The sequence below is a fragment of the Mizuhopecten yessoensis genome, unplaced genomic scaffold (genome assembly GCF_002113885.1).
Source record: "Mizuhopecten yessoensis strain PY_sf001 unplaced genomic scaffold, ASM211388v2 scaffold716079, whole genome shotgun sequence".
Lineage (NCBI taxonomy): Eukaryota > Metazoa > Mollusca > Bivalvia > Pectinida > Pectinidae > Mizuhopecten > Mizuhopecten yessoensis.
The window spans coordinates 122,788-150,661 of NW_018479937.1; the positions used below are offsets into that span (position 1 = coordinate 122,788).

Here is a 27,874-nt window from a genome sequence, read left to right on the forward strand (position 1 = left end):
GGGGGGGGGCCATACCTCTCTGACCCCAGGGGGGCCCACACCTCTCTGACCCAAGGGGGGCCACACCTCTCTGACCCCAGGGGGGGCCACACCCACAGTTTATACCAAATTGAGAACCCTTGGCCTAAAGATGCTCCAGGCCAAATTTAGTTAAAATCTACAGGGCCGTTCAGGACAAGTAGCGTTTTAAAGGAAAAGTTGATGGACGGACGGCCGCTGCTGTAAGGCATAAGCTCACCATGGTCCTTCGGACCAGGTGAGCTAAAAAGACTAGACTACAAACATGAAACTGTAGGAGGAACTGTTTGGCACCCAACAGTACTTAGTATAAGACATTTATTCTATTCCACGCCTACATAAACAGCACTGATACACATATATCTTTGCTAATATCATCTCTTGCACCCCTACATTTTCAAAATTGGCTTGCCCAGTCTTTGATTTGGTAAGCTTTAAATGTGACTTAAAGGCTGAATTGGTTAAAAATACTGAAATTCATAAAACACACACCATAACCTGCTTGTAGGTCATATCAAAGTCAGGGCTAAACTTGGTATTTAGATCGCAAATTCACTTCATTGTAGCTGCAACAGAAATTCAAAACCATTTCTTATTGTCCATGCTAATTGTCCAGGAGCTAAAATATATGGAAACAAACTGTTACTGGACAGAAAATTAACTTTGTATGGTTGAAGTTGGAGACAAAATCCCTGTACTCATGGAACTTGGTATTACGCATTCCTCAATTTCAGAACTACAACAAGTTCCTGTGTTCTGGACCTCCAAGTAATCCCCACTGACACTTAACGAGACCTTGTGTCTGCATTGCCTTAATAATGACTCTGTATCTCCACAGCCACTAGGACTTCCTGCGACTCTGTATCTCCACAGCCACTAGGACTTCCTGTGACTCTGTATCTCCACAGCCACTAGGACTTCCTGCGACTCTGTATCTCCACAGCCACTAGGACTTCCTGCGACTCTGTATCTCCACAGCCACTAGGACTTCCTGCGACTCTGTATCTCCACAGCCACTAGGACTTCCTGCGACTCTGTATCTCCACAGCCACTAGGACTTCCTGCGACTCTGTATCTCCACAGCCACTAGGACTTCCTGCGACTCTGTATCTCCACAGCCACTAGGACTTCCTGCGACTCTGTATCTCCACAGCCACTAGGACTTCCTGCGACTCTGTATCTCCACAGCCACTAGGACTTCCTGCGACTCTGTATCTCCACAGCCACTAGGACTTCCTGCGACTCTGTATCTCCACAGCCACTAGGACTTCCTGCGACTCTGTATCTCCACAGCCACTAGGACTTCCTGCGACTCTGTATCTCCACAGCCACTAGGACTTCCTGCGACTCTGTATCTCCACAGCCACTAGGACTTCCTGCGACTCTGTATCTCCACAGCCACTAGGACTTCCTGCGACTCTGTATTTCCACAGCCAGTCTGTAATCCTCTATAGCCTCCCCTTTCCTTCCAAGTTTTCCCAACACATCTGCTCTTCTCTTCAACACCAGTGCGTCATCTGGCTTCAGACTGAGGGCTAATTAAAACATAACAGATTAATGCTCCTCAGTCTAGGTTACAACACAACACACGGCTAAAACAGAAATTCTGCTTTTCAATAGGATAGCACTACACTACATTAGGCTAAGATTTTCAACAGAAAAGGCAGACAATTTCAAATGATCCTTTTGAAGAACACTGAATTTTGCTTTTACAAAGCTACAAATTTATTACATTTCAATTAAATCTGCTTAATAATTGTTCTCTGGAAAACAATTTCTTACTATCTGATATATATTCATTACATTTTGCAAATTAAATACATCTTTTTCTTTCTTATTGCATCACAACATAATATTGTAATTGTTGCTTTTGCTTGTTAGTGGTGGAGAACGGGGAAGTTGGTCTACTTACATTTACTGTAGTCTGCCTCGGCCGTATCATATTGACCCAGAGAAGAGTACAGGTTACCACGATTGAAATACATGTGGGCTGTGTGAGGACTCAGTTTCAGGGCTTCACCAAAGTCAGACAGTGCACCCTCAGCATTCCGTAGCATCACCTATAAAATTCAAGTTATCTTACTTTTTATTTTGCATTTTGTTTTTGTTTTGCACCAAATCTGAAGCATGCTTCACTGATTTTGTTATCAATTCATGAAGAGACAGTGTGCTTAGCTATTATTGTGCAAATATCTTACTGTGGGCTGTTGCATTGGAATGTCAGAACACTAATAAATATGTACAGTGTCACTTTTTACCTGGTTTCGGTCTGTTAATAGACGTTTCCATCTCTTGACCACTTTCATGTTTAATATCAACAAATATCATGGTTATACAAAAATAGATAATACCACTGGTAACAAAGATATTGTTTTCTTTATAAAACAAGTGAGTCAATCAACATAATAAAAAAATACCAAATGTGTTGTTCTCCTTTGCAATTGTGATTACAGGATATAAGAAAATCTCACTATTACATTTTTCAACATTTTCTTCAGGTTGGTAAGTTTTGATTATGAGAAGTTCTTTTTACACAACCAATAACATTTTCTATGTGACGCTTCGATGACTAGTACGATATGTACACTGTCACCTTCATCAGACAAATGACCAATGAAGCGTATGCACACAAAGGTGTACATACCTTTGTGTGCATACACGCTACATATCGTACTAGTCATTGAAACGTCACATAGAAAATGTTATTGGTTGTGTAAAAAGAACTTCTCATAATTTCACTATTACAGTTCTGAATAAGAAGATTTTTAAAACATTGTATTTGATTTTCCAGCATACCTGTAACCTATGACTTACCTTCGTGATGGCACGGTTGAGGAAGGCAGATTCATCCTTGGGGTTGTTCAGAATAGCCTTGGTATAGTAGTCGTGAGCCTTAAATACAAATGTGGGGATGTTACATCAGACATCACAGTTCTACAGCATATCAGGATTTCTGGTCTTACCATGTTGAATCAGAACTTCAATAATTTCAGGAAGAATCCTTTTAAGGTTATCACTGTTATACACTGAAATCAGTAATTATGTACCTATAGATCCTTTATAGCTCACCTGGTGAGCTTATGCCATACCGCAGTCCGTCGTCTGTCTGTCTGTCAACTTTTCCTTTAAAACGCTACTAGTCATGTACAACTGAGCAGAATTTGACCAAATTTGGTCAGAAGCATCCTTGGGGGAAGGGGAACAAATTTTGTAAATGGTGCGTCTGGCCCCCGTGGGGGCATGAGGAGCGGGGCCTAATAGGGGAAATATAGCAAATTCTTTAAAATCCTTCTTCTTCTGTAGGAATGAAAGGATTTGTTCCATATTTAGTCAGAAGCATCCTTGGTGGAAGGGGAACACATTTTGTATAAATGGTGGGTCTGGCCCCCCTGGGGCTGAGGTGTGGGGCTCAATAGGGAAAATATAGCAAATTCTTTAAAATCCTTCTTTTTCTGTAAAGGAAAGGATTTGGTCCATATTCGGTCTGAAGCATTCTTGGGTGAAGGGGTACCAATTTTGTATAAATGGTGGGTCTGAACCCCCCCTGGAGGCAGAGAGGCGGGGCCCAATAGGGGAAATAGAGGAAAAAATTTAAAATCCTTCTTCTACCATAGGGATTAAGGGATTTTATCCTAATTTAGTCTGGAGCATTCTTGGGCAACGGGGACTCAATTTTGTATAAACAGTGGGTGTGGTCTCCCAGGGGGCAGAAGGGCGGGGCCCAATAGGAGAAATAGAGGTAAAACCTTTAAAATCCTTCTTCGAACATCGTGATTAAGGGATTTTATCCTTATTTAGCCTGGAGCATATAATTGGTGGGTATAACCCCCTTAGGGGCATAGGGGTGGGGCTCTGTTTGAAGTTTGTTCTCGCTATACCTCAAGTACTCGATGGATCTTTCTGAAATTTCATATGTACTTACAGCACCTACCATGGTGTGCTATATCTTTACTTCATACCAATTATTTTAAACATATTCAGGTGAGCTGGGCCTCTTGTTTATCAAAAGATTTGTGCAAATGTATAATACACATGAGTTTGCGAATGAGAGTAGCAAGGTGGGGTCAACATTTGACCCCCACTTTGATTTCTTTTATTCTTTTACCATATGTAGATACATAAAAATGATCAATAACTGCATAAATGATTATTCATAATTACTACTGATAACCGTAGTGGACCTCCTTGTATAACACCAGGTTGAGTGACGGATAATCCTAACAAAATGACAGATACATGTCACAGGCTAATGTTATTTTGAAATGAATCATGTTAGTGTACAGTGTAGAAAATTACTGTTATTTTGATACTAAATATGTCATACAGTAAGTACATGAAGTAAGCGTAGTGATACTTTGAATTAGAAAAACATGCAAAATTTTCACAAAATTCAAAATATAATCAACATTGTCAACTTGCCTATATATATAGTTACAGTGCTAGTCTATATTTTAAACTTCTTTTAAAACTTTCCATAGGTGTATTCTGTCTACTGAATCATTTTTATGTAATATAAAACAGGTGTCATGCATAAAAAGTAGGGGGGGTACTTTTTGGTAGGGGAATATAAAGTATCTGGATACTATTTAAGTAGGAGGTACATTTTATACAAGACACCGGTAAAGTACTTAACATTAACATGCCAAACATGATCAATACCCAATTTGACATAATCTTGGAAGATTTGATTATCAATGTTTATTATGGTAAATACCGATACATTTTCTGTTTTTGTATCGTACCAAAACACTTTATTATATTATGCATGTTTTAAAGTTATGTGCAGCAGTAATAACTCATGAATATGTATCCTGCCAAAGTAATTTTTCCTGTGGAGAACTACTTAAGGTTGAGATTGTGTTGTAGACAAAGATATGCGATTATATAAAAACAATAAAATAATCTTAATAGTAAAACTATTATACACTTTATTATACCCCCTGCAACAAAGTTAGTGGGTTATACTGGAATCTGCTTTTCCGTCCTTCTGTCCGTCCGTAGAAAAAGATTGTCTGGACAACTCCTTCTAAAGTAATGGACCAATTTCAGCGGAAGTTTCCAGATATAATAACTACCAACTCAAGTTATGCATCCAGGTATTATTTTTTCATTGTGATCCTTTGTTTTCAAAGTTATGGCCCTTTGTTGAAACATCCTTGTCCGGACATGTCCTCCAAAACTAAGGGGTCAATTTCAACGAATGTTTTCAGATATGGTAACAACCATCTGATGGTGTGCATCCAGGAATTCTTTGTTCAATCTGACCCTTTTTTACAAAGTAATGGCCCTTTGTTGAAAAAAACTTGTCCTGACAGAGTCTCCAAAACTACATGGAGCCAGACATTGTGCATCCAAATAGTATGTTTTCATTCCGAACCTTTAAAAAGGAGTTATGGGCCTTTTGTAGAAAAAGAACCTTGTATGCCTCATAAAATACTGGGCCGATTTCAATGAATGTTTACAGATATGTAATTATCCCCTGATGTCGTGCATCAGGGTACGTGCATCAGGGTAGTACTTTTTTCATTTCGACCCTTTTTAAGGAGTTATGGCTCTTTGTTAAAAATCTTTGTCTGGACAACTCTTCCTTAACTACTAGGAAGACTTCATGGAGGAATATTACATTATTTTATATTGTTAACTCTAGTCAAATAAAGCAAGGAAAGGTATCCTTGTCTGACTTCCCATACAAAATTTGTATTTCAGCTCATTTGATTTGTATGACCTTAAACGAAGGTCAAGGTCATCAACGTTTACAAAATTTAAATCCATTTACATGAACAACCTACTTGCCAAATATCAACACCCAAGGACTTTTGGTCACAAAGAAACACAAGCTGAAGGAAAAGTGGAAAGAAAGCTATGTTTTTCTTTTTTTTGAGTCAAAAGTGTTATATAACAAATTTACTGGTGATCAATTTTCTTGAAATTCCTGATGTGGAAAGATATTATTAGCAGCCAACTTTTAAGCAAGTATGAGAAATAGACTCATTTTAGAACTACATTTTATGTAAATTAACGTAGCGAAAATGGAAATTTTCGCATTATAGTTATGAAATTTCACATACTTTTCTGCTTAAATCTTAAATAAAAAGAACAATTCTTTCTTGAATTAGTGTAATATTTGATATCAAAATAAGTTGGAATATGTTGCACACGATGATGATATAATTTTATAGTAATTGTGTCATTTAAATGCTCTAGGAGAAATAGTGTTACCACACCTTTAACACCCACACAGGTGTAAGTCAATAAGGTCCCATTTATCATGAAATGAAATCTGAAACTAACGGTTCCTGATTTAAGCTTCCTATACGCATACCTTTTTGTAATTATCTTGTTTTAAAAATTCCAAACGGGGGCCGACGCTAGTGTTGAATCTCCATAGGTGTTGAGCCTACCTTTGAACCGTTGAGAATGTATTGATGAGTTGGGAGTAACAAAGTACTGATCATGTGGCTGCAGTATACAGTGGGGAGCTTACCTGTCTGAAGTGTCGTGTATGGAAGTAGACATTGGCTGCGTTAAAGTAGGCCAGAGCATATGTAGGGTCCATCTGTATCGCTGCCTGGTAGTCCCTCATAGCGTTCACATGATCCTTCATAAACTGTAACAGCCAATTCAAATCTTGCACAGTCACCTGATGTTTTATAACCAATCAAATTTCACACAAATAGCTATGTGGTCATTCGTAAAATGTACCAATGCCAATCAAAATCTCCAATATCCCCAACACAGTCAATCACTCTTTGATAACCAATCATACAGCCAAATAAGATCACACACAATCATTTATAGCAGATCAAAACATCAAAACACGGTGAGTTACATGATCGTGCCACCATGAAGTGGAATAAACAACCAATACAAATCTAACACACATACTGCAGAATATACTTGTAGTTATATTTTGCACGATACATATTTTCCTTCTTGCATATATTCATCTGCTTGACCACAGGGGTTTTCTCCTGGTACTCCGGTTTCCTTCCACATCCAGGCAAACAGTAATGATTAATATAAGAAATACAACTTGTTTCATATTGCTATCAAATTAAAAAAATTAAAAATAAGCATATAGTCACAGTTACAGCTTTGAATTGATGCCGTGTCATTTTGACGTACCTGGTTGACAACCCCCTAGTTCATATAGTCACAGTTACAGCTTTGAATTGATGCAGTGTCATTTTGGCGTACCTGGTTGACGACCCCCTCGGTTCATATAGTCACAGTTACAGCTTTGAATTGTCATTTTGGCGTGCCTGGTTGACGACCCCCCGGTTCATATAGTCACAATTACAGCTTTAAATTGTCATTTTGGCGTACCTGGTTGACGACCCCCTGGTTCATATAGTCACAGTTACAGCTTTGAATTGATGCAGTGTCATTTTGGCGTACCTGGTCGACGACCCCCTCGGTTCATATAGTCACAGTTACAGATTTGAATTGATGCAGTGTCATTTTGGCGTACCTGGTTGACGACCCCCCCCCAGTTCATATAGTCACAATTACAGCTTTGAATTGTCATTTTGACGTACCTGGTTGACAACCCCCCGGTTCATATAGTCACAGTTACAGCTTTGAATTGATGCAGTGTCATTTTGGCGTACCTGGTTGACGACCCCCCCGGTTCATATAGTCACAGTTACAGCTTTGAATTGTCACTTTGGCGTACCTGGTTGACGACCCCCCAGTTCATATAGTCACAGTTACAGCTTTGAATTGTCATTTTGGCGTACCTGGTTGACGACCCCCCGGTTCGTGTACAGTTCAGCCGTGGGACCCACTTTGATGGAAGCATTAATGTCCTGGTAAGCAGCAAACGTGTTACTCATCTGTAGATTGATGATGGCCCGACCTTCCAGGGCTGGCTTGAAGGCTGCAACAACACACAAGGATTTAGAGACCACTGTATATACATGTAGTTTGTGTTGACTACAACACACAAGTATATAGAGACCACTGTACATTTGTATATACAAGTAGTTTGTGTTGACTACAACACACAAGTATATAGAGACCACTGTATGTACATGTAGTTTGTGTTGACTACACCACACAAGTATATAGAGACCACTGTATATACAAGTAGTTTGTATTGACTACAACACACAAGTATATAGAGACCACTGTATATACATGTAGTTTGTGTTGACTACACCACACAAGTATATAGAAACCACTGTATATAGATGTAGTTTGTGTTGACTACAACACACAAGTACTGGTGACCACTGTATATACATGAAGTTTGTGTTGACTACAACACACAAGTATATAGAGACCACTGTATATACATGTAGTTTGTGTTGACTACAACACACAAGTATATAGAGACCACTGTATATACCTGTAGTTTGTGTTGACTACACCACACAAGTACTGGTGACCATTGTATATACAAGTAGTTTGTGTTGACTACACCACACAAGTATATAGAGACCACTGTATATACAGCAACCAAACATTGCTTTTTCTTATTAGACTATATTTTTAACAGAAAAGTTTGCAGATTAAAGTAAATTAATTTGAATTTTTCAGCTTTTGCAGTACAGAAGGACTTTATTACACTGCCACATTTTTTCCAGAGAAAACTTTGACAGTATAAAGGGTTTTTGTGCTAAATTGGTGGAAAAGTATAAAGGAATTCCTAAGAAAACTAGGAAATATCTGTAAGTCCCTGCAGCCATGTGACAGTAATTTCAGTGTTTGAATATATTCTTAAAATAGGTACAATGACTTTGATCTTGACACCCTGAAATATGCAGCATTCAAGGTATTATCATACTTCAGGATGATAGACAGAGATATATAGAGAAACCTTTCTATGAAAGCATGTAGTGACCTGTGAAACATAAACTCATCCGAGGTATCACATACCTGAAATCTGTATGAACTTTGATCAAATATATGTATAGATATAAAGTAGCTAGAGTGATGACACTGAATCTTCTGATATTTATGTCATGACTTTCTATAAATAACAACAGTGACCTTAGCCTTGAACTTTGAACCCAAAAACACAAAAGAGTCTGAGGTATACCTGACCTTTGTATAAATTTTGATCAAAATCTATCAGCAAATAAAGTTGGTAGACTAATGACACTGAATCAGTCAATGATTTTTTATAAACACTAATGGTGACCTTGGCCTTGACCTTGGAATTCTGAAACGTAAACTCCTCCCAAGGTGTTCTCATACTTAAAATCTGTATAAACTTTGACAAAAATTTGTTCAGAAATGAAGTAGCTATAATGAGGACAATGAATCAGTTGATGATTTTCTATATACAGCAACAGTGACCTTGACCTTAGAACCCTATTACACAGAGATGTCAGAGGTAAAATTCCATCAAAAGATAAGTTGCTAGAGTGTTTACATTGAATTGGTAGGGACAGACATGGGCAACATTATATGCATCCCCCCCCCCCTTTTATGGCAGGGACATAAAAAATAATACAGGACCTTAAAATCTGTTTGTGGTAGGCTGATTTAGTTCTGAGAGTATATACAAGCTTGGTTCTGAGAGTTTTCATAGTGTCTTGTTTCATATTTGAAACATTGTAACATGGACATTTTACAGTTAAGTTGGCCACTTAGGGCAAGGAATGTGCATTGATTTGTCTTTATTTATGGTCACACATTACTCAGTGTATGACTAAGTGTACTAACTCAACCAAAGCTGCTCTCTTATGCTTAGGTATATAGCTATACTTGTACAAACCTGGGCATGTGTACTTACTTGGGCGTATGGCTATAGCAGTGGTGAACTGTGTCCAGGCCTGCATGAACTTGCCAGACACCTGCAGAGTGTAGGCTAGGTTCACTCGAGCTGGCAAACACAGTGGGTCCCTCAACAGGGCACGCTCATAGTCACGTCTGTAACACATCAATATTATATCAATACATTTGATGTTATTTATTTATTTGTTTAATTCAATCGATACGTGTACAATCTTACCCCAATTCCATCTCTATCAGATTTCTATACAAACATGTCGAAGCTTATTTCAAAAACACCTTACAGAACATAAAGTTGCTCTGGATCCTTAAATTATATTCAAAACCCAGGTTTGTGCGTGACTTAATCTAGTGTTCAGCATGTCTAAGAATGGCTTCATTACCAGAGATGGAAAAAGTAAACTTTAAAACTTTGTGTCACTTTAACTTCATAAGACAGTATATACTATGTAGTCCCTCCAATTGTACCTAGCATAGCGTAGACCATCCCCACCACAGTCCATGTATACATTGCCACGGGCGATGATTCCGTCGAGGAAGGCGGGGTTCTTCTCTATACAGGATGTAAACACTGCCAGAGCTCCCTTTAATTGGTTCATCCTATATAAATCAAAGGCAAGTGGTCAGTTTGTGGTCAGTGTGAGGGACATCCTATATAAATCAAAGGCAAAAGGTCAGGTTGTGACCGGTGTGAGGTACATCCTATATAAATCAAAGGCAAAAGGTCAGTTTGTGACCAGTGTGAGGTACATCCTATATAAATCAAAGGCAAAAGGTCAGTTTGTGACCAGTGTGAGGTACATCCTATATAAATCAAAGGCAAGTGGTCAGTGTGTGGTCAGTGTGAGGTACATCCTATATAGATCAAAGGCAAGTGGTCAGTGTGAGGTACATCCTATATAAATCAAAGGCAAAAGGTCAGTTTGTGGTCAGTGTGAGGTACATCCTATATAGATCAAAGGCAAGGGGTCAGTGTGAGGTTCATCCTATATAAATCAAAGGCAAGTGGTCAGTTTGTGACTAGTGTGAGGTACATCCTATATAAATCAAAGGCAAGTGGTCAGTGTGTGGTCAGTGTGAGGTACATCCTATATAGATCTAAGGCAAGTGGTCAGTGTGAGGTACATCCTATATAAATCAAACGCAAAAGGTCAGTTTGTGGTCAGTGTGAGGTACATCGTATATAGATCAAAGGCAAGTGGTCAGTGTGAGGTTCATCCTATATAAATCAAAGGCAAGTGGTCAGTTTGTGACTAGTGTGAGGTACATCCTATATAAATCAAAGGCAAAAGGTCAGTTTGTGACCAGTGTGAGGTACATCCTATATAAATCAAAGGCAAAAGGTCAGTTTGTGACCAGTGTGAGGTACATCCTATATAAATCAAAGGCAAGTGGTCAGTTTGTGGTCAGTGTGAGGTTCATCCTATAATATTTACATGTCTCCCTTCTTTAGCTTAGCAAAGCCTGACTGCTTATAAATTAGCGTAAATGCAGTGGAAAAAAGGTACAGCAAATTGATACTTGTTTCAAATATGGCGCCGCTCATGCTTCAGCAAGATAACAGTCAAATGACAACCAATGCTTGGTTGATACAAGAACATATTCGGGATCTATTATGTCTAATTACAACAAAAGAATGCTGACAAACTTCTTATTCCATGGATGCACATTCAAATTTCTTTGACGGTAATGTCAACAATGGCGGCTTTGTTCTGAAACATTCGATCGTATCACTCCATGAGCAGTGTGTCAATGCGCGTACATGACGACTGCCATTGCTTAATTTAAAATTTAAAAACCATGAAAGGAAACAAGTTATGTTGTCCACTGCGTATTTTCTAAATTTACTCATATATCGATGTAGATTCACTGGAACTATATTGTCCTAGCAACCACGGCTACCACAGTGAACATCGTTGGCAACCCGCTTTGACTTTTTTTCCTGCATAATGTAGCATTTGAACATTTGTTTAATGTAAATATAAGGATTGACCTTCATTTTGACAGCGTATATGGTAGTATGAACACAGTTGGCAACGAACATATTCTTTATGGAGCACTAACACGCACCATAGAATATGTTCGACGGACTAAATAAGGATAAAATCCTTTAATCCCTATGGTGGAATAAGGACTTTAAAGGTTTTACCTCTACTTCCCCTATTGGGCCCCACCTCTCTGCCTCCAGGGGGTCAGACAAACCGTTTATACAAAATTGCTTGCCCTTCACCCAAAGATGCTTCATACCAAATTTGGACAAAGATGAAGGATTTTGAAGAATTTGCTATTTTTCCACTATTGGCCACTCCCTTCTGCCCCCAGGGGGGGGGGGGGGGGGGGGGGGGGGGGGGGCACTCGCTGTTTATACGAAATTGAGTCCCTTTTCCCCCAAGGATACTCCAGACCAAATTAGGATAAAAACCTGTAATCCCTATGGTAGAAGAAGGATCATAAATGTTTTATCTCTATTTCCCCTATTGGGCCCTTGCCCCTCAAGTTCCAGGGGGGCCACACCCACCCTTTATAAACAAGAGGCCCAGAGGGCCTGTATCGCTTACCTGAATATGTTTAAAATAATTGGTATGAAGTAAAGATATAGCACTCCATTGTAGGTGTTGTCATATGAAATTTCAGAAAGATCCATCCAGTACTTGAGATATAGCGAGAACAAACTTCAAACAGAGCCCCACCCATATGCCGCTAGGGGGTCATACCCATCAATTATACAAAATTGAGTCCCCTTGACCCAAGGATGCTCCAGACTAAATAACGATAAAATATCCCTTAATCCCTATGGTAGAAGAAGGATTATAAAGGTTTTATCTCTATTTCCCCTATTGGGCCCAACCCCTCAGGTCTCAGGAAGGCCACACCCACCGTTATACAAAATTGGTTTCCCTTTACCCAAGGATGTTCCACACCAAATATAAAACAAATCCTTTCTTTTTTACAGAAGAAGGATTTTAATGAATAATTTGCTATGTTTCCCCTATTGGGCCCTGCCCCTCAGGCCCCTGGAGGCCAGACCCACAGTTTATACAAAATTGGATCCCCTTCACCAAAGGATACTTCAGACCAAATATGGACCAAATCCTTTCATTCCTACAGAAGAAGGATTTTAAAGAATTTGCTATATTTCCCCTATTGGGCCCCACCCCTCAGCCCCCATTTTATACAAAATTGAGTCCCCTTAGCCCAAGAATACTCCAGACTAAATTAGAATAAATCCCTTAATCCCTATGGACCAGGTGAGCTAAAAACAGTGATCACTTTCTTAATGTATCTTTCTGCTCTATTTTTATTTCCTGTACACAAACATAACACAAAAGACCCAAGCAGTTAAGCAATTCAAAATAAATAATTCCATTTGCCAGGGTCCACCAGCACAATGGAGTTCAAATGGAGGCACCAGCGTCTTGGAAGACATGGGTTCATATCCTACTACTGCCACCAGTTTTATTACCCTCTATTCTTGACTTCATGGAGCTGGTTCAGATACAAAATATGCTTTAATGGGCTATTATCATGCAAGCTCAATAATCTTTAACTGTTGTTTGTATAAACAATCAAAGATTTTGACTAAATTTAGTCTAGAGTATCCTTGGACCAAGGGGACTCAATTTTGTATAATGACAGGTGTGGCCCCCCTGGGGCAGAGGGGTGGGGCCTAATAGGGGAAATAGAGGTAAAACCTTTAAATTCCTTCTTCTACCATAGGGATAAAGGGATTTTATCCCAATTTAGTCTGGAGCATTCTTGGGCCACGGGGACTTGATTTTGTATAAGCAGTGGGTGTGGCTCCCCTTGGGTCAGAATAGGGGAAATATAGGTAAAACCTTCAAAATCCTTCTTCTACCATAGGGATTAAGGGATTTGGTCTGGAGCATCCTTGGGCAAAGGGGACTCAGTTTTGTATAAACAGTGGGTGTAGCCCACCTGGGGGCAGATCTAGATGGGCAAAGTCCAATAGGGGAAATAGAGGTAAAACCTTTAAAATCCTTCTACTACCATTGGGATTGAGGGATTTCATCCCAATTTTGTCTGGAGCATCCTTGGGCCAAGGGGACTCGATTTTGTATGAACGGTGAGTTTGGACCCCATTGAGGGAGAGGGGCTGGACCCAATAGGGGAAATAAAGGTAAAACCTTTGAAATCCTTTTTCTACCATAGGGATAAAGGGATTTTATCCTAATTTGGTCTGGAGCATCCTTGGGCCAAGATGACTCAATTATGTGTTAACAGCAGGTTTGGCCCATTTGGGTGCAGAAGGGTGGGGTGGGGCTTAAAAGGGGAATTTGAGGTTCAAATCTTTCAAATCCTTCTCCTTCTCTACCATGGGAGGGATTTTATCCAAATTAAGCCTGCATATTCTTTGTCAAACGGGACTAAATTTTGTATAAACAGAGGGTGTTGCCCCCCTGGGTGCAGAGGGGTGGGGCCCAAAAGGGGAATTCAAGGATTAAGTGTTCAAAGTCCTGCTTCCTCTGTACCATTGGATGGATTTCATCCAAATTTGGCCTGAAACACCCTTGGGCAAATTAAAAAGGGGACTAAAGTTGGGGAATTTGAGGTTTAAATCTTAAAAATTCTTCTTCTGTACCATTGAAGAACTTTTATGTAATAAGATTTATATTTCAATGTTGTATTATTATCCAGGTGAGCAATACAGGCCCTGGTATGGGGATCAGGGGTACGGGGACCAGTGGTACGGGGATCAGTGGTACGGGGACCAATGGTACGGGGATCAGGGCTACGGGGACCAGTGGTACGGGATCAGTGGTACGGGATCAGTGGTACGGGGACCAGTGGTACGGGATCAGTGGTACAGGATCAGTGGTATGGGGACCAGTGGTACGGGGACCAGTGGTACGGGGACCAGTGGTACGGGGATCAGTGGTACAGGGACCAGTGGTACGGGGACCAGTGGTACGGGATCAGTGGTACAGGATCAATGGTACGGGGACCAGTGGTACGGGATCAGTGGTACGGGGACCAGTGGGACGGGGATCAGTGGTACGGGATCAGTGGTACGGGGACTACTGGTACGGGGATCAGTGGTACGGGGACCAGTGGTTCGGGGATCAGTAGTACGGGGACCAGTGGTACGGGGATCAGGGGTACAGGGACCAGTGGTACGGGGACCAGTGGTACGGGATCAGGGGTACAGGATCAATGGTACGGGGAACAGTGGTACGGGATCAGTGGTACGGGGACCAGTGGTTCGGGGATCAGTGGTACGGGATCAGTGGTACGGGGACCAGTGGGACGGGGATCAGTGGTACGGGATCAGTGGTACGGGGGATAGTGGTACGGGGATCAGTGGTACGGGGACCAGTGGTTCGGGGATCAGTGGTACGGGATCAGTGGTACGGGGACTACTGGTACGGGGATCAGTGGTACGGGGACCAGTGGTACGGGGATCAGGGGTACGGGATCAGTGGTACGGGGACTAGTGGTCCGGGGATCAGTGGTACGGGGACCAGTGGTACAGGATCAGGGGTACGGGGATCAGTGGTACGGGGACCAGGGGTACGGGGATCAGGGCTACGGGGACCAGTGGTACGGGGACCAGTGGTACGGGGATCAGTGGTACGGGATCAGTGGTACGGGGACTAGTGGTACGGGGATCAGTGGTACGGGGACCAGTGGTACAGGATCAGTGGTACGGGGATCAGTGGTACGGGGACCAGTGGTACGGGATCAGTGGTACGGGATCAGTGGTACAAGGACCAGTGTTACGGGATCAGTGGTACGGGGATCAGTGGTACAGGGACCAGTGGTACGGGATCAGTGGCACGGGGACCAGGGGTACGGGGATCAGTGGTACGGGGACCAGTGGTACGGGGATCAGGGCTACGGGGACCAGTGGTACGGGGACCAGTGGTACAGGTACGGGGACCAGTGGTACGGGGATCAGTGGTACGGGGACCAGTGGTCCGGGGATCAGTGGTACGGGATCAGTGGTACGGGGACCAGTGGTACGGGGATCAGTGGTACAAGGACCAGTGGTACGGGATCAGTGGTACGGGGATCAGTGGTACGGGATCAGTGGTACGGGGACCAGTGGTACGGGGATCAGTGGTACGGGGACCAGTGGTACGGGGACCCTTTTAAGTGTAGCAGATTGAACTGCTTTCACTTACTTGTGATAACAAAGACCAAGTGTATGGAGAATCCTCTGGTCCGATGTTTTCAGTTTGGCAGCCATTTTGAAATCGTATAGAGCATTTGTGTAATCCATTCTCTCAAAGTACAAAAGTCCTCGATTGATTAAAACCTGTTGAAAATTAAAACATTGTTATCAATTAAATGATAATACAAAAATAAAATTAATACGTAATTAAAGAACAAGTAGTAATTGTAATGGGGGACCATTACAGAAGTCCCCCAAACTGTCCCCATAGTCGCAAAGATGCATCAGAAAAGGATCGCAATGGCATAAAACACCTACATACTAAATTTGAGTGAAATGGAACAATATCTGAATATCAACCAATCCGAAGCCTCCATGTGGTTGGTATGGCAACAAAACCTAGGCAGTTGAATTTGCAGTCCCCTAATACCCCTATATAACAATTTTCATAAAAATTAAACAATATTTAAATTTCCAACAATCAGAAGCCTCTGGTGGTTGCTATATGGTTGCTAAATGGCAACGAAACCTATGCGGTTGAATGCACAGTCCCTTAATACCCCTATATACCAATTTTCATAAAAATTAAACATATCTAAATTTCGACCAATCAGAAGCCTCTGTTTGATTGCTATGTGGTTGTAATGGCAAACGAAAGCTATGCGGTTGAATCTGCAGTCTCCCAATACCAATTTTCATCAAAACCGAACTCTATATAAATTTCGACCAATCAAAAGCCTCCATGCTGTGTGGTTGCAATGGCAACGATCTAAAAATATAGACTTGAATGCACAACTACATACATGTATGCCCATCATTAATCCTGTGAAGTTTCATCAAGATATGCATTGCGGTTTTCGAGGAAATGGTCGCCCAAGTTCACCGTGGAAGAAGAAGAAGAAGGAGAGGAAAGAAGAATGAAAATTGCCATTGCGAGCAATAGCGTAAGTCACCCCTCCCCTGCTAAGTACCACAGATATACCAAAGATCATCAAAATCAGACAAAAAGCCATTTTGAATCCGAAGTGAAATATTTTTTGTCAAAAACGAGCGCTGTCACATTGCCATCCCTTCCGACAGGTTTCATTATGTTCCATCATGCAGAACAAAAGTTATTACTGGATGTGATTTTGACCAATCAAAGGCCAGGAAATGGCAGCCATTTTGTCAAAATGTGAAACTCAGGTTACGAAATTGAATGGTGTCCCATGATATACCTGTATACATACCAAATTTCATGAAAATCAGACAATATTTAAATTTTGACCAATCAGAGGCCAGGAAATGGCAGCCATTTTTTTCTCTCTCACAAAACAAACACCGCAGTTGTGTTCGTATTGCCATACTATACCTACATACCAAATTTTACGAAAGGGACCGGTGTCCTATGATATACCTACATACCAAATTTCATGAAATCAGACAATATTTAAATTTTGACCAATCAGAGGCCAGGAAATGGCAGCCATTTTGTTTTTTCACAAAACGCACACCGCAGTTGTGTTCGTATTGCCATACTACACCTACATACCAAATTTTACGAAAGTGACCGGTGTCCTATGATATACAAATATACCAAATTTCATGAAATCAGACAATATTTAAATTTTGACCAATCAGAGGCAAGGGGAAAAAAAATTCCTTTGGTTTTATCTGGACCTTTGCCAAAATTAATTCTCACCTGAAAATCGATCTTTCAGATGAAGAGAGAGATTTAACGCAATCAAAAGATAGCACCACCTGTAGATGACTACTCAACTCTCTGCAAACTCCGCAAAACTGACATCGTCAGAAACTTATTTATATTTCCCAACATTTTGACCTTTCCATTCACAAGTGAGAATTACTCCAACCAGAAAACTTTGTTACCTGTAATCTGAGGTCATCTCCTAGCAACAGTACAATTCCGTAGTCTGTGAGGGCCTGGGTAAGAAACAGAATATAGGATAGGTACACTTTGAATTCATACACTTCTTTTCGTGGTTATAACATTTTCACTTTAATTTCGAAAGCACTAAATTGAAGATAGCTGTAGTGCTAAACCATGGTGCTTGTGACTTAAAAACTGTCATAATAATGCTAGGCAATATGAGATTGTTGATATAAGTAAGCTTTATGTGATAACAACACAGCATAACAGTAGTTATAACATTATGATTTTTTGTTTCTCCACGATTAATCTTGTTTCACGAGGACAAATTCCCGAGTAAAACACGATTAATTTGAAAAAAGATCTGAATCGTGTTTCCCTATAACAATTAAGGGCAGGATATTACACTGACCACATGTATCATAAGCAATGAAATGACGACTGTCCACTCACCCGCTGGTAATCCTTCTTCTCCTGGTAACAGACAGCACGGTTGAAGTAGCCAAGGGCACAACTACTGTCTATACTGGTGGCCTTGGTAAGGTCCTGGATCGCAAGGTCAAATGCCTTGATGTGATACTTCAGAGCTCCTCTGTGGGTCAAAGGTCAGAGTTCAATGTCAGCAAAACAAGTTCTATTATCTGTACCTTTTTAATGAAAATGCATGCTTCTGAATTAGATATTTGGAAATAATATTAATATTTTTACTTGAGTCCTGCACGATTATAATACAGTTCCTGATGTTAATTTTTCGTTAACTGTATCAAGATGTCAGTACTGTTGGAGCAAAAGACAACTTTGAAAAAAGATCTACTTTAGAAGAAAGCTACAGACAAGGCAAGTTATTGTAGGCAATCCATTTCTTTCCACCCTCTGACAAAATATTATATCAATCAAGAACAAAGGGCCATCAATCTATTAATGGCGGGGAATGATTTCAGCAAGCTACACCATCCCAATTACTCAAAGAAACTAAGCTAAGAGACACCACACCAAACAACCTGTTACAATATTTTAACACATTCACTTTAGTGTCCTTGAAAGTCTAACAAAGTCATTCAGTTGAACAAACACGGTAGCCCTTAATCCCAAGTATCATCACCCTATGGCTCTTGGTTATTGAGAAGACATTGTTGTAGCATATTCAAACTGCCAATATTGATTATTTTAACATGCATTTTACACAGGAAAGCCATATACTATCTGAGAGAACTCAGATAACCAGTATTTTGCCAGTAAATTTTCCCAATCCATCTATTTACCAATTCATGATAACCGGTCGTCTTATGGATTATGAAGAGATTCTTGTTACACGACCACTTATTGGTTGTGTAACAAGAATCTCTTCATAATCCATACTTACCAACCTTAGGAAAATATTTAGAAACTGTCCTCTCATGTCCGAAACGACCAAAAAGTTTTTTTAATTCATTTCTGTTTATCGTGTAATATGACTTTGATTCAAACTTTTTGTTATTATTACCTAAATAATGCATTTAGGAATTATTATGTGAATTTTCAGAGAATATTGAAGATGACTGGTCATTACCAAGTTCCATAGTATCAGGCTGGTTAATTTTTTTCAGAAAAAGAGTGGGGGCGTTCTTATTAGTGCAAACGCCTTTGTTAGGTCAAATACAATATTTCATATTGGAAGACATATTCCCATAATGCTTTGGAGTTTTTAAAATTGTCCTTTTCTATTTTACTTAAATGTTGCTCACCTGTAAAGAAAAGCTCGCACACTCTGAGTCTGTAGCTTGATGGCCTCATTACAATTCAAAATGGCCTTGGTGTAATTCTTTCTGTGACCATAGTAACAGGCTCGACTTAAATATGCCTAAAAAGAAATTGTGAAAATGAACAAGAGGCCCAATGGGCCTGCATCACTCACCTGGTATTAATCTCACACTTGTAACCTAAAAGTGATGTTAAATAAAGCTACAGGCAAAATATCAGTATTAATGACAAGTCATTCAAAACAACCTGTTGAAAGATTTTAAATCATTTGACCCATGTGACCTTGATTTTCAAATAAGGTCATTACGTTGAACAAACTTTAACGCCATTCATTTCAGCATGCAACTTGCCAAATTTCACCATCCTAGACCTTTTGTTTAATGACGTTAGGTCATTTACATATCTGACCAAATGTGACATTGAAAGTGGGTCAAGGTCATTCAAATGACTTGATAGCCCTTCATCCAAATATCAAAATTCTGGTTAAACAAATTTGACCCCTGTGACCTTGAATATAAGTAAAGGTCATTCATTTGAATAAGCTTGGTAGCCCTTCATCCAAGCATGGTAATAGCCAGATATCATCATTCTGGGACTTTTGGTTATTCAGAAGAAGCCATTTAAAGCTTTCAAACATATTTGACCCACCCATGTAACATTGAGTATAGTTCAAAGTAATTAATTTTACAAACTTGGTAGCCCTTCATTTAAGCATGCTAATGGCAAAATATCATCATTCTGGGCTGCATGGTTTTTCAGAGGATGTCGTTTAAAGATTTTAAATATATTTGACCCTTGTGACCTTGAATATAATAAAACATCATTTATTCAAACAAACTTTGTAGCCCTTCATCCAAGCATACTACTGGTCAATATCATCACCCTAGGCCTTTGGTTATTCAGAAAAGGGCGTTTAAAGATTTTAAACATATTTGACCCCTATGACCTTGAATCAGGTCAAGGTCATTAATTTTAACTAACTTGGTAGCCTTTCATCCTAGCATGCTACTGGCCAGATATCATCACACTAGGATTTTTGGTTATTCAGAAGAAGTTGTTTAAAGATATTAACATATTTAATCCCTTTGACCTTGAATATGAGTGAAGGTCATTCATTTGAACAAACTTGGTAGCCCTTCATCCCAGCATGCTACTGGCCAAATATCATCACCCTGGGCTCTTGGTTATTCAGAAGGAGTTGTTTTAAAGTGTTTTTTTAAACAATTGACCCCTGTGACCTTGAAAGTGAGTGAAGGTCATTTATTTGAACAAACTTGGTAACCCTTCATCCCAGCATGCTACTGGCCAAATATCATAATCCTAGACCTTTCAGTTATTCAGTAGATGTTGTTTAAAGGTTGTAAACATATTTGACCCCTGTGACCTTGAATATGAGTGAAGGTCATTCATTTGAACAAACTTGGTAGCCCTTCATCCCAAGATGCTACTGGCCAAATATCATCACCCTTGGCATTTCGGTTATTCAGAAGAAGTTGTTTAAAGATTTTAACATATTTGACCCCTGTGTCCTTGAAATTTGATGAAGGTCATTTGTTTGAACGAACTTGGTAGCCCTTCATACCAAAAAACTACTGAGAAAATATCATCATCCTAGGCCTTTTGGTTATTCAGAAGAAGTTGTTTGAACGTTTTTAATATGTTTGGCCCCTGTGACTTTTAAAATGGGTGAAGGTCATTTGTTTGAACAAACCTGGTAGCCCTTAATCCAAGCATGATACTGGTCAAATATCATTATCCTAGGCCTCTTGGGTATTCAGGAGAAGTTGTTAAAAGGTTTTAAACATATTTGACCCCTGTGACCTTGAAAATGGGTGAAGGTCATTTGTTTGAACAAACTTTGTAGCCCTTCATCCCAGCATGCTAATGGCCAAATATCATCACCCTAGGCATTTTGGTTATTCCGAAGAATTATACCTTCGGGCCAGGTGAGCTAAACAAGAGGCCCATGGGCCTTAACGGTCACCCGACATCCGATTCAAATCAGGACTGTCATCCTGGGGCCAATTCATACTTTTCGTCGGTCCGAGTGACCTTGCTGAATCGTCCATTAATTTTTACTTGTGAACACAATAACTTCAGTAAATATGAACCGATTTTGATGAAACTTTGTATGCAGCTTTGTATCAATGGGATCTTGGATGAGTTTGAATACCGGACCAATCTTTCGGCCAGTTTTTTTTTTTTTTAGCGATCAGTCCCAAATTAAACTATGCACAACAAGGGACCAAGAGGAACCTGTATATGAAATTTGAGAAAGATCCATCTAGTACTTCTCCAGAAATATCGATAACAAACTTTGACTTGTAAAATCCAAGATGGCTGCCTGTTGGCCATTTTGTTTTCCAATCAGTACCAAATTAGACTTTCCACAAATAGGGATCAAGAGGAACCTACATATGAAATTTGAGAAAGATCCATTTAGTACTTCTCCAGAAATAGCGATAACAAACTTTGACTTGTAAAATCCAAGATGGCTGCCTGTCGGCCATTTTGTTTTTCAATCAGTACCAAATTGGACTTTCCACAAATAGGGACCAAGGGGGCCCTACATATGAAATTTGAGAAAGATCCATTTAGTACTTCTCCAGAAATAGCGATAACAAACTTTGACTTGTAAAATCCAAGATGGCTGCCTGTCGGCCATTTTGTTTTCCAATCAGTACCAAATTGGACTTTCCACAAATAGGGACCAAGCGGGCTCTACATACGAAATTTGAGAAAGATCCATTTAGTACTTCTCCAGAAATAGCGATAACAAACTTTGACTTGTAAAATCCAAGATGGCTGCCTGTCGGCCATTTTGTTTTCCGATCAGTACCAAAATAGACTATGCACAACTAGGGACCAAGGGGGCCCTACATATGAAATTTGAGAAAGATCCATAAAGTACTTCTCAAAAAATAGCTATAAATAGAATCGTTTAAGGACGGACAGACAATGGTCGAAGGGTTATTTGAATAGCCCACCATCTGATGTTTTACAGGAAAGAGTTTGGAGTGAAGTTGGTGGCAATCTGATGGCCTGAATTAGCAAGACGGGCTTCATGGCCACTAACCATCATCGCCTTTGTACTAGCAATTGAGGTATTATACCGAAAAATTTGAAATGCTTTCACACATCAGACCAAATGTTCAAAACTTAGCCCATGGATGTTGAAACTTGCCCTAACCATTTTATAAACACTGATAAAACACAATATTTAAGCAGTTACCGATGGGATAATATGTTGGCAGTAAACCGTTATGTATTTTTGTTGATGAAACTGTGATTAATAATTTTGATTACATAACAGATTAAACTCTATTTTCTAAAAATTCAAGTATCGATTTGAATCTTTCTGTATCATGAACCGTATCATGGACTGTAAATTGATTCATCGATTCAACGATGAATTTCTACAACCTTAATGGTGTCATATATGTTGCAACTAGTTCAAATTAAACTGTTTTAATGATTGAAAAAACAAGAGCCCAATGGGCTCGTAGCTCGATGGGTCATGTTATTATTGTCCTACACCTAAATCAAGATCCAGTATTAGAGAAAATATAATTATTTCAAGAAGAGATCTCAGTGGGATCTTGGTGCCCACCATACGATGTACAATATTTAATGGGTTTATGTATGCAAGTTCAAACTCCTTTCCTCTTAATTATTTGTTCCATCAACATGTTTTTGACACCAGACAATTCCCTATTATATATCTGTTTTGTTAGGCCTGCTGGTGAAGTTTGAGCATGGGTACACCTGCTCAGGAAAGGTATGAAAACAGGCTTTAACTTTCCAATTAAGCATTGGGTATTTGATCATTGATATGGGTTGTTGATGTTTGATAGGTTGTGGATCATTGCTTAAGGTTTAATTAATCAGGTATTGATTATTGATCAATAATTGATCATTGATTGCATTTTATTATTGATTGGTCATCGATTAATGATTGATCAATTATCAATTGATTAGTTATCAATTATTGATCAGTTATCGATTATTAATCAATTATTAATTATTGATCAATTACTGATTGCACTAGTGATATCAAAGTGCTGAATATGCTCATTTTCTCTTAACTATTCAAAAACCATTGGATAAGTTAGGGAAACCTGATGTATTCAGCACTTTCAGATTATGTCTACTTGTCCTCTGATTATTAAGGGACACTTTGAAATTTGCCTTCAAAGTAAGCATTGCGCATGCACGAAGTGTTGATGCAAGCCACTGTTGTTATCAGTAATGGCGGATGAAATGTTATACACGCCTCGTGACCTATGTTTATTGCTGTATTTACTTCGAATTACACTAATGTGTATATTTTTTCCCCCAGGGCTTTTGAGATGTAAGCTAGGACTTAGATTATCTAGGATTGTTTTTAAAACGTGGAACCGACGACCACGATAGCAGTACAGTACGGAGCTTACTGTAGGCTGACCATCACTGTATCACGTGTGATCATTTGTCACTTCAAGAACAATTCACGTGAAAAGGAACTCCACATTAGGTAGCAGAGTACAGTAGCGTATGGTGGCCATGGGTGATATTTTTATACAATGAATAACCCCTGTAATATAACATGTATCAAATTAAAAAAAAAAAATCAGCACTAAAATTGGCATAAACATTAATTGGACTATGTGGGCTTCATAATTTTTCCAAAACAAAAATCGAATTTGGTTTGAGACTACAGTTTTGGGCATTTACAAATCTGTGTCTACACAACAAAAGCTAGCTTTTCATGTAGTCTATTTTTGTACTCAGCACATGTGTAAATATTGTGAAAAATCCGCTGGAATGACCTATGCTAAACATGAGTATTTCTGTTACCGAATAGGCGATATTTAATTTCAGACAGGTTTTAAGGAAAACAAATCTACTTGCGGGGGGGTGGTTCAAATTTTGGGTTAAAAATCATGATATTTTTGCATATTTTGGTGTTTTTTGATGTGGTAATCATGGTTTTCACAAGTCCCAAATCTGGGGAATCACTTTTTGGAAAAACAATCATTCTTCTAAAAAAACCGTATTCAAAATGTAGTTTATAAATATATATAAATATATGTAGGTGTGTTGTGCAGGATGAATCTGCTATCCATGTTTATCCGAGACATGCCCTTTATTTTTAGGGTCAAGCCATTTCTACGGTACTCAGCGCTGCTACCTTAGCGCTCTCGACGACAGGGTCTATAAAAAGCGTGAAATTGACTAACGATTCAAACGCAGACGAGACTAGCAGACTTGCACAAGTCCTCCAGTTGTTCGTACTCATAATGTATAGACACCTTCTAAATCAGAATACGTTTCAAGCACAAATACGAATACACTACATGGCAAGGGAACAGGATTAAATAGGAATACACTACACGGCAAGGGAACAGGATTAAATAGGAATACACTACACGGCAAGGGAACAGGATTAAATACGAATACACTACATGGCAAGGGAACAGGATTCAAAACTCTAAGATTGAAGACATAACAAACAAAATTCCATAAATCCATTATGTATTTAAAAAAAAAAATCATGAGTGGTATATATTTTTTTGGTCAAGGATTGAGAATAATTATCAACAAAGAAAGAACACCAGAATGCCACAAAAGAAATAAATTGTTATTATATTACACCACAGGTGTCTGTAATAATAAATAGAATAATGAAGAACTAACTAATAAAGGAGCAGTTGCCAAGTACAGACTGCAGGTCCAATCGTGTTTACAAGGTTCAATGATAATATTATTACAAAGGGCAATAACTCTGTAAGTTACCGGTCAAATAATTCCCAGTTTTGAACTCATCCGAGATCTTATTGATATATGGCTACATACAGAGTTTCATCAAAATTGGTTGATATTTACTTAAGTTATCGTGAACACAAGGTCCAATACAAAATAGTGTAATAATATTATTAGAAAGGGCAACAACTCTGTAAGTTACAGTCGAATAATTCCCATTTTCCAACTCATCCGAGATCTTATTGACATAAGGCCTCATACAAAGTTTCATCAAACTTGGTTGATAATTACTTAAGTTATGTTCACAAGGTCCAATAATAATATTATTACAAAGGGCAATAACTCTGTAAGTTACTGTCGAATAATTCCCATTTTCAAACTTGTCCGGGATCTTATTGATATATGGCTGCATACAAAGTTTCATCGAACTCGGATAACATTTACTCTAGTTCTCGTGTTCACAAGGTCCAATAATAATATTATTACAAAGGGCAATAACTCTGTAAGTTACTGTCGAATAAGTCCCATTTTCGAACTCGTCCGAGATCTTATTGATATATATTTACATTCGCTCCCATTGAAGCTGTGTAAACCGTGACTGCGTATCCATTACCGTATACACAGTGAGATTCCTTGGAGACCATTGTTTCCTATTGATGACGTAATTAACATTGTGACGTCATAATGGTAACATTGGAGATCAATCGCTGCTCGCAGGCTTTGTACCATTATAAAAGCAAATGAATTGGAGTTAGCTTTATTCTGAGTGTACCATCATAGTACGAAAATATGTAAATATAAGAATTGATCTTCAGTTTGACTGCGTATACGGTAGTATGAACGCAGTCAAAATGAAGGTCAATCCTCAAATGGCTGCCTACAAAGTTTCATCAAACTCGGTTAACATTTACTGAAGTTATCGTGTTCGCAAGGAAAAGTTAACGCACAACGGATGACGACGGACAAAAGGCTATCACCATAGGTCACCATGACCTATGGTCAGGTAACCTAAAAACATTATAGAGATACTTAATAAAATTTTTTTTTTTTTTTTTTTGTGTGCAAAAAGAATCATCAGAGGTCTTGAAATATTTTTGGTCTATTACTCGTTTCTATTGAGGACATAATTCTACATATAACTAGGTGTGGAACACTTCTGGAGAGCAATTTGCAGCTCTTTGGAAAGAAATGTAGAAAGGAGCTTTAGAAAGGAATCAACATTTACCTGAAAGATTTTTGGGTTGATGGCAAGGGCCTTGTTGAAGTCCTGTATCCCTTTAGACATACCCAGTTTGGTTCTGGCCACACCCCTCTGGTACAGTGCCTGAGGTACATAATAACATTTCAAACATAACTTTAAAATATAAAGCAGAAGACATTTGAATATTACCATGTTTCAAAGATATAATGTATCAATGGTATCACAAAGTCGATAAGTTTTTTTTCAATTGTTAGATTATTTTATAAATGAGCTTTGGTCAAGGAATACAGTAGTTTTGTTCTGCCATAACAATGATTTTCGTTTTGTATTTATGCTTTCATTTGATTTAACTTGTTGATAATGAAGATACCCTATTTCAACAAAAAAATTCTTTAAATTACCACATTAAATCTGCTTCAACCAGTTAAAAAAAAATTAACACCCTTCCTAATTTGGTCAAAGAATATAATTCTGAGTTTGGCTAACCTCTGCATAACTGGAGTCAAGTTTAATGGCATTGGAGAAGGCTTCCAATGAGTCGAGGTATCGCTTCAGTTCCATATGACACATCCCAATGAGGAAGTGGGCCTCTCCAGCCTCTGCAGGCCATGGCTCACGTGGTTTCCATGGTTTCTGTAGAAGATCAAGCTCAGGTGTTAAGAAAACTAGATTTTTTTTTTTTTTAACAAAAACATATGTCTCCCCCTTATTAGCCAATAGAAAAACTCTGGTATAACAAATTAACAAAGAAGCATATTGCTTTACTGGGGGACAAATAAAGATCAGCCTAGTACTGGGGGACAAATCAAGATCAGCCAAGTACTGGTGGACAAATAAAGATCAGCCTAGTACTGGGGGACAAATAAAGATCAGCCTAGTACTGGGGGACAAATAAAGATCAGCTTAGTACTGGGGGACAAATAAAGATCAGCTTAGTACTGGGGGACAAATAGAGATCAGCTTAGTACTGGGGTACAAGTAAAGATCAGCTTAGTACTGGGGACAAATAAAGATCAGCCTAGTATTGGGGGACAAGTAGAGATCAGCCTAGTACTGGGAGACAAAACAAGATCAGCCCAGTACTAGGGGACAAATAAAGATCAGCCCAGTACTGGGGGACAAATAGAGATCAGCCTAGTACTGGGGGACAAACAAAGATCAGCCTAGTACTGGGGGACAAGTAAAGATCAGCCCAGTACTGGGGGACAAATAAAGATCAGCCTAGTACTGGGAAACAAATAAAGATCAGCCCAGTACTGGGGGACAAATAAAGATCAGCCTAGTACTGGGGGACAAATAAAGATCAGCCTAGTACTGGGGGACAAATAAAGATCAGCTTAGTAGCTTAGTACTGGGGTACAAGTAAAGATCAGCTTAGAACTGGGGGACTAATAAAGATCAGCTTAGTACTGGGGGACAAGTAAAGATC

The 27,874-nt window shown here is 39.2% G+C and overlaps 1 protein-coding gene across 1 annotated transcript; it reads right to left on the reverse strand.

Annotated features, from left to right (window-relative positions):
• Window positions 1-198: 198 nt before the first annotated feature.
• Window positions 199-27,078, reverse strand: LOC110441643 (tetratricopeptide repeat protein 6-like; the record flags this gene model as incomplete). The annotated part of the gene is made up of 13 exons (XM_021484839.1): window positions 199-1,553; window positions 1,931-2,078; window positions 2,833-2,910; window positions 6,503-6,625; window positions 7,758-7,897; window positions 9,761-9,897; window positions 10,228-10,359; window positions 15,903-16,036; window positions 17,762-17,815; window positions 18,216-18,354; window positions 19,487-19,602; window positions 26,470-26,568; window positions 26,932-27,078. Coding segments are annotated over 13 exons (1,581 nt in total), but the record flags the coding sequence as incomplete, so codon positions are not given.
• Between the last annotated feature and the right edge of the window lie 796 nt (window positions 27,079-27,874).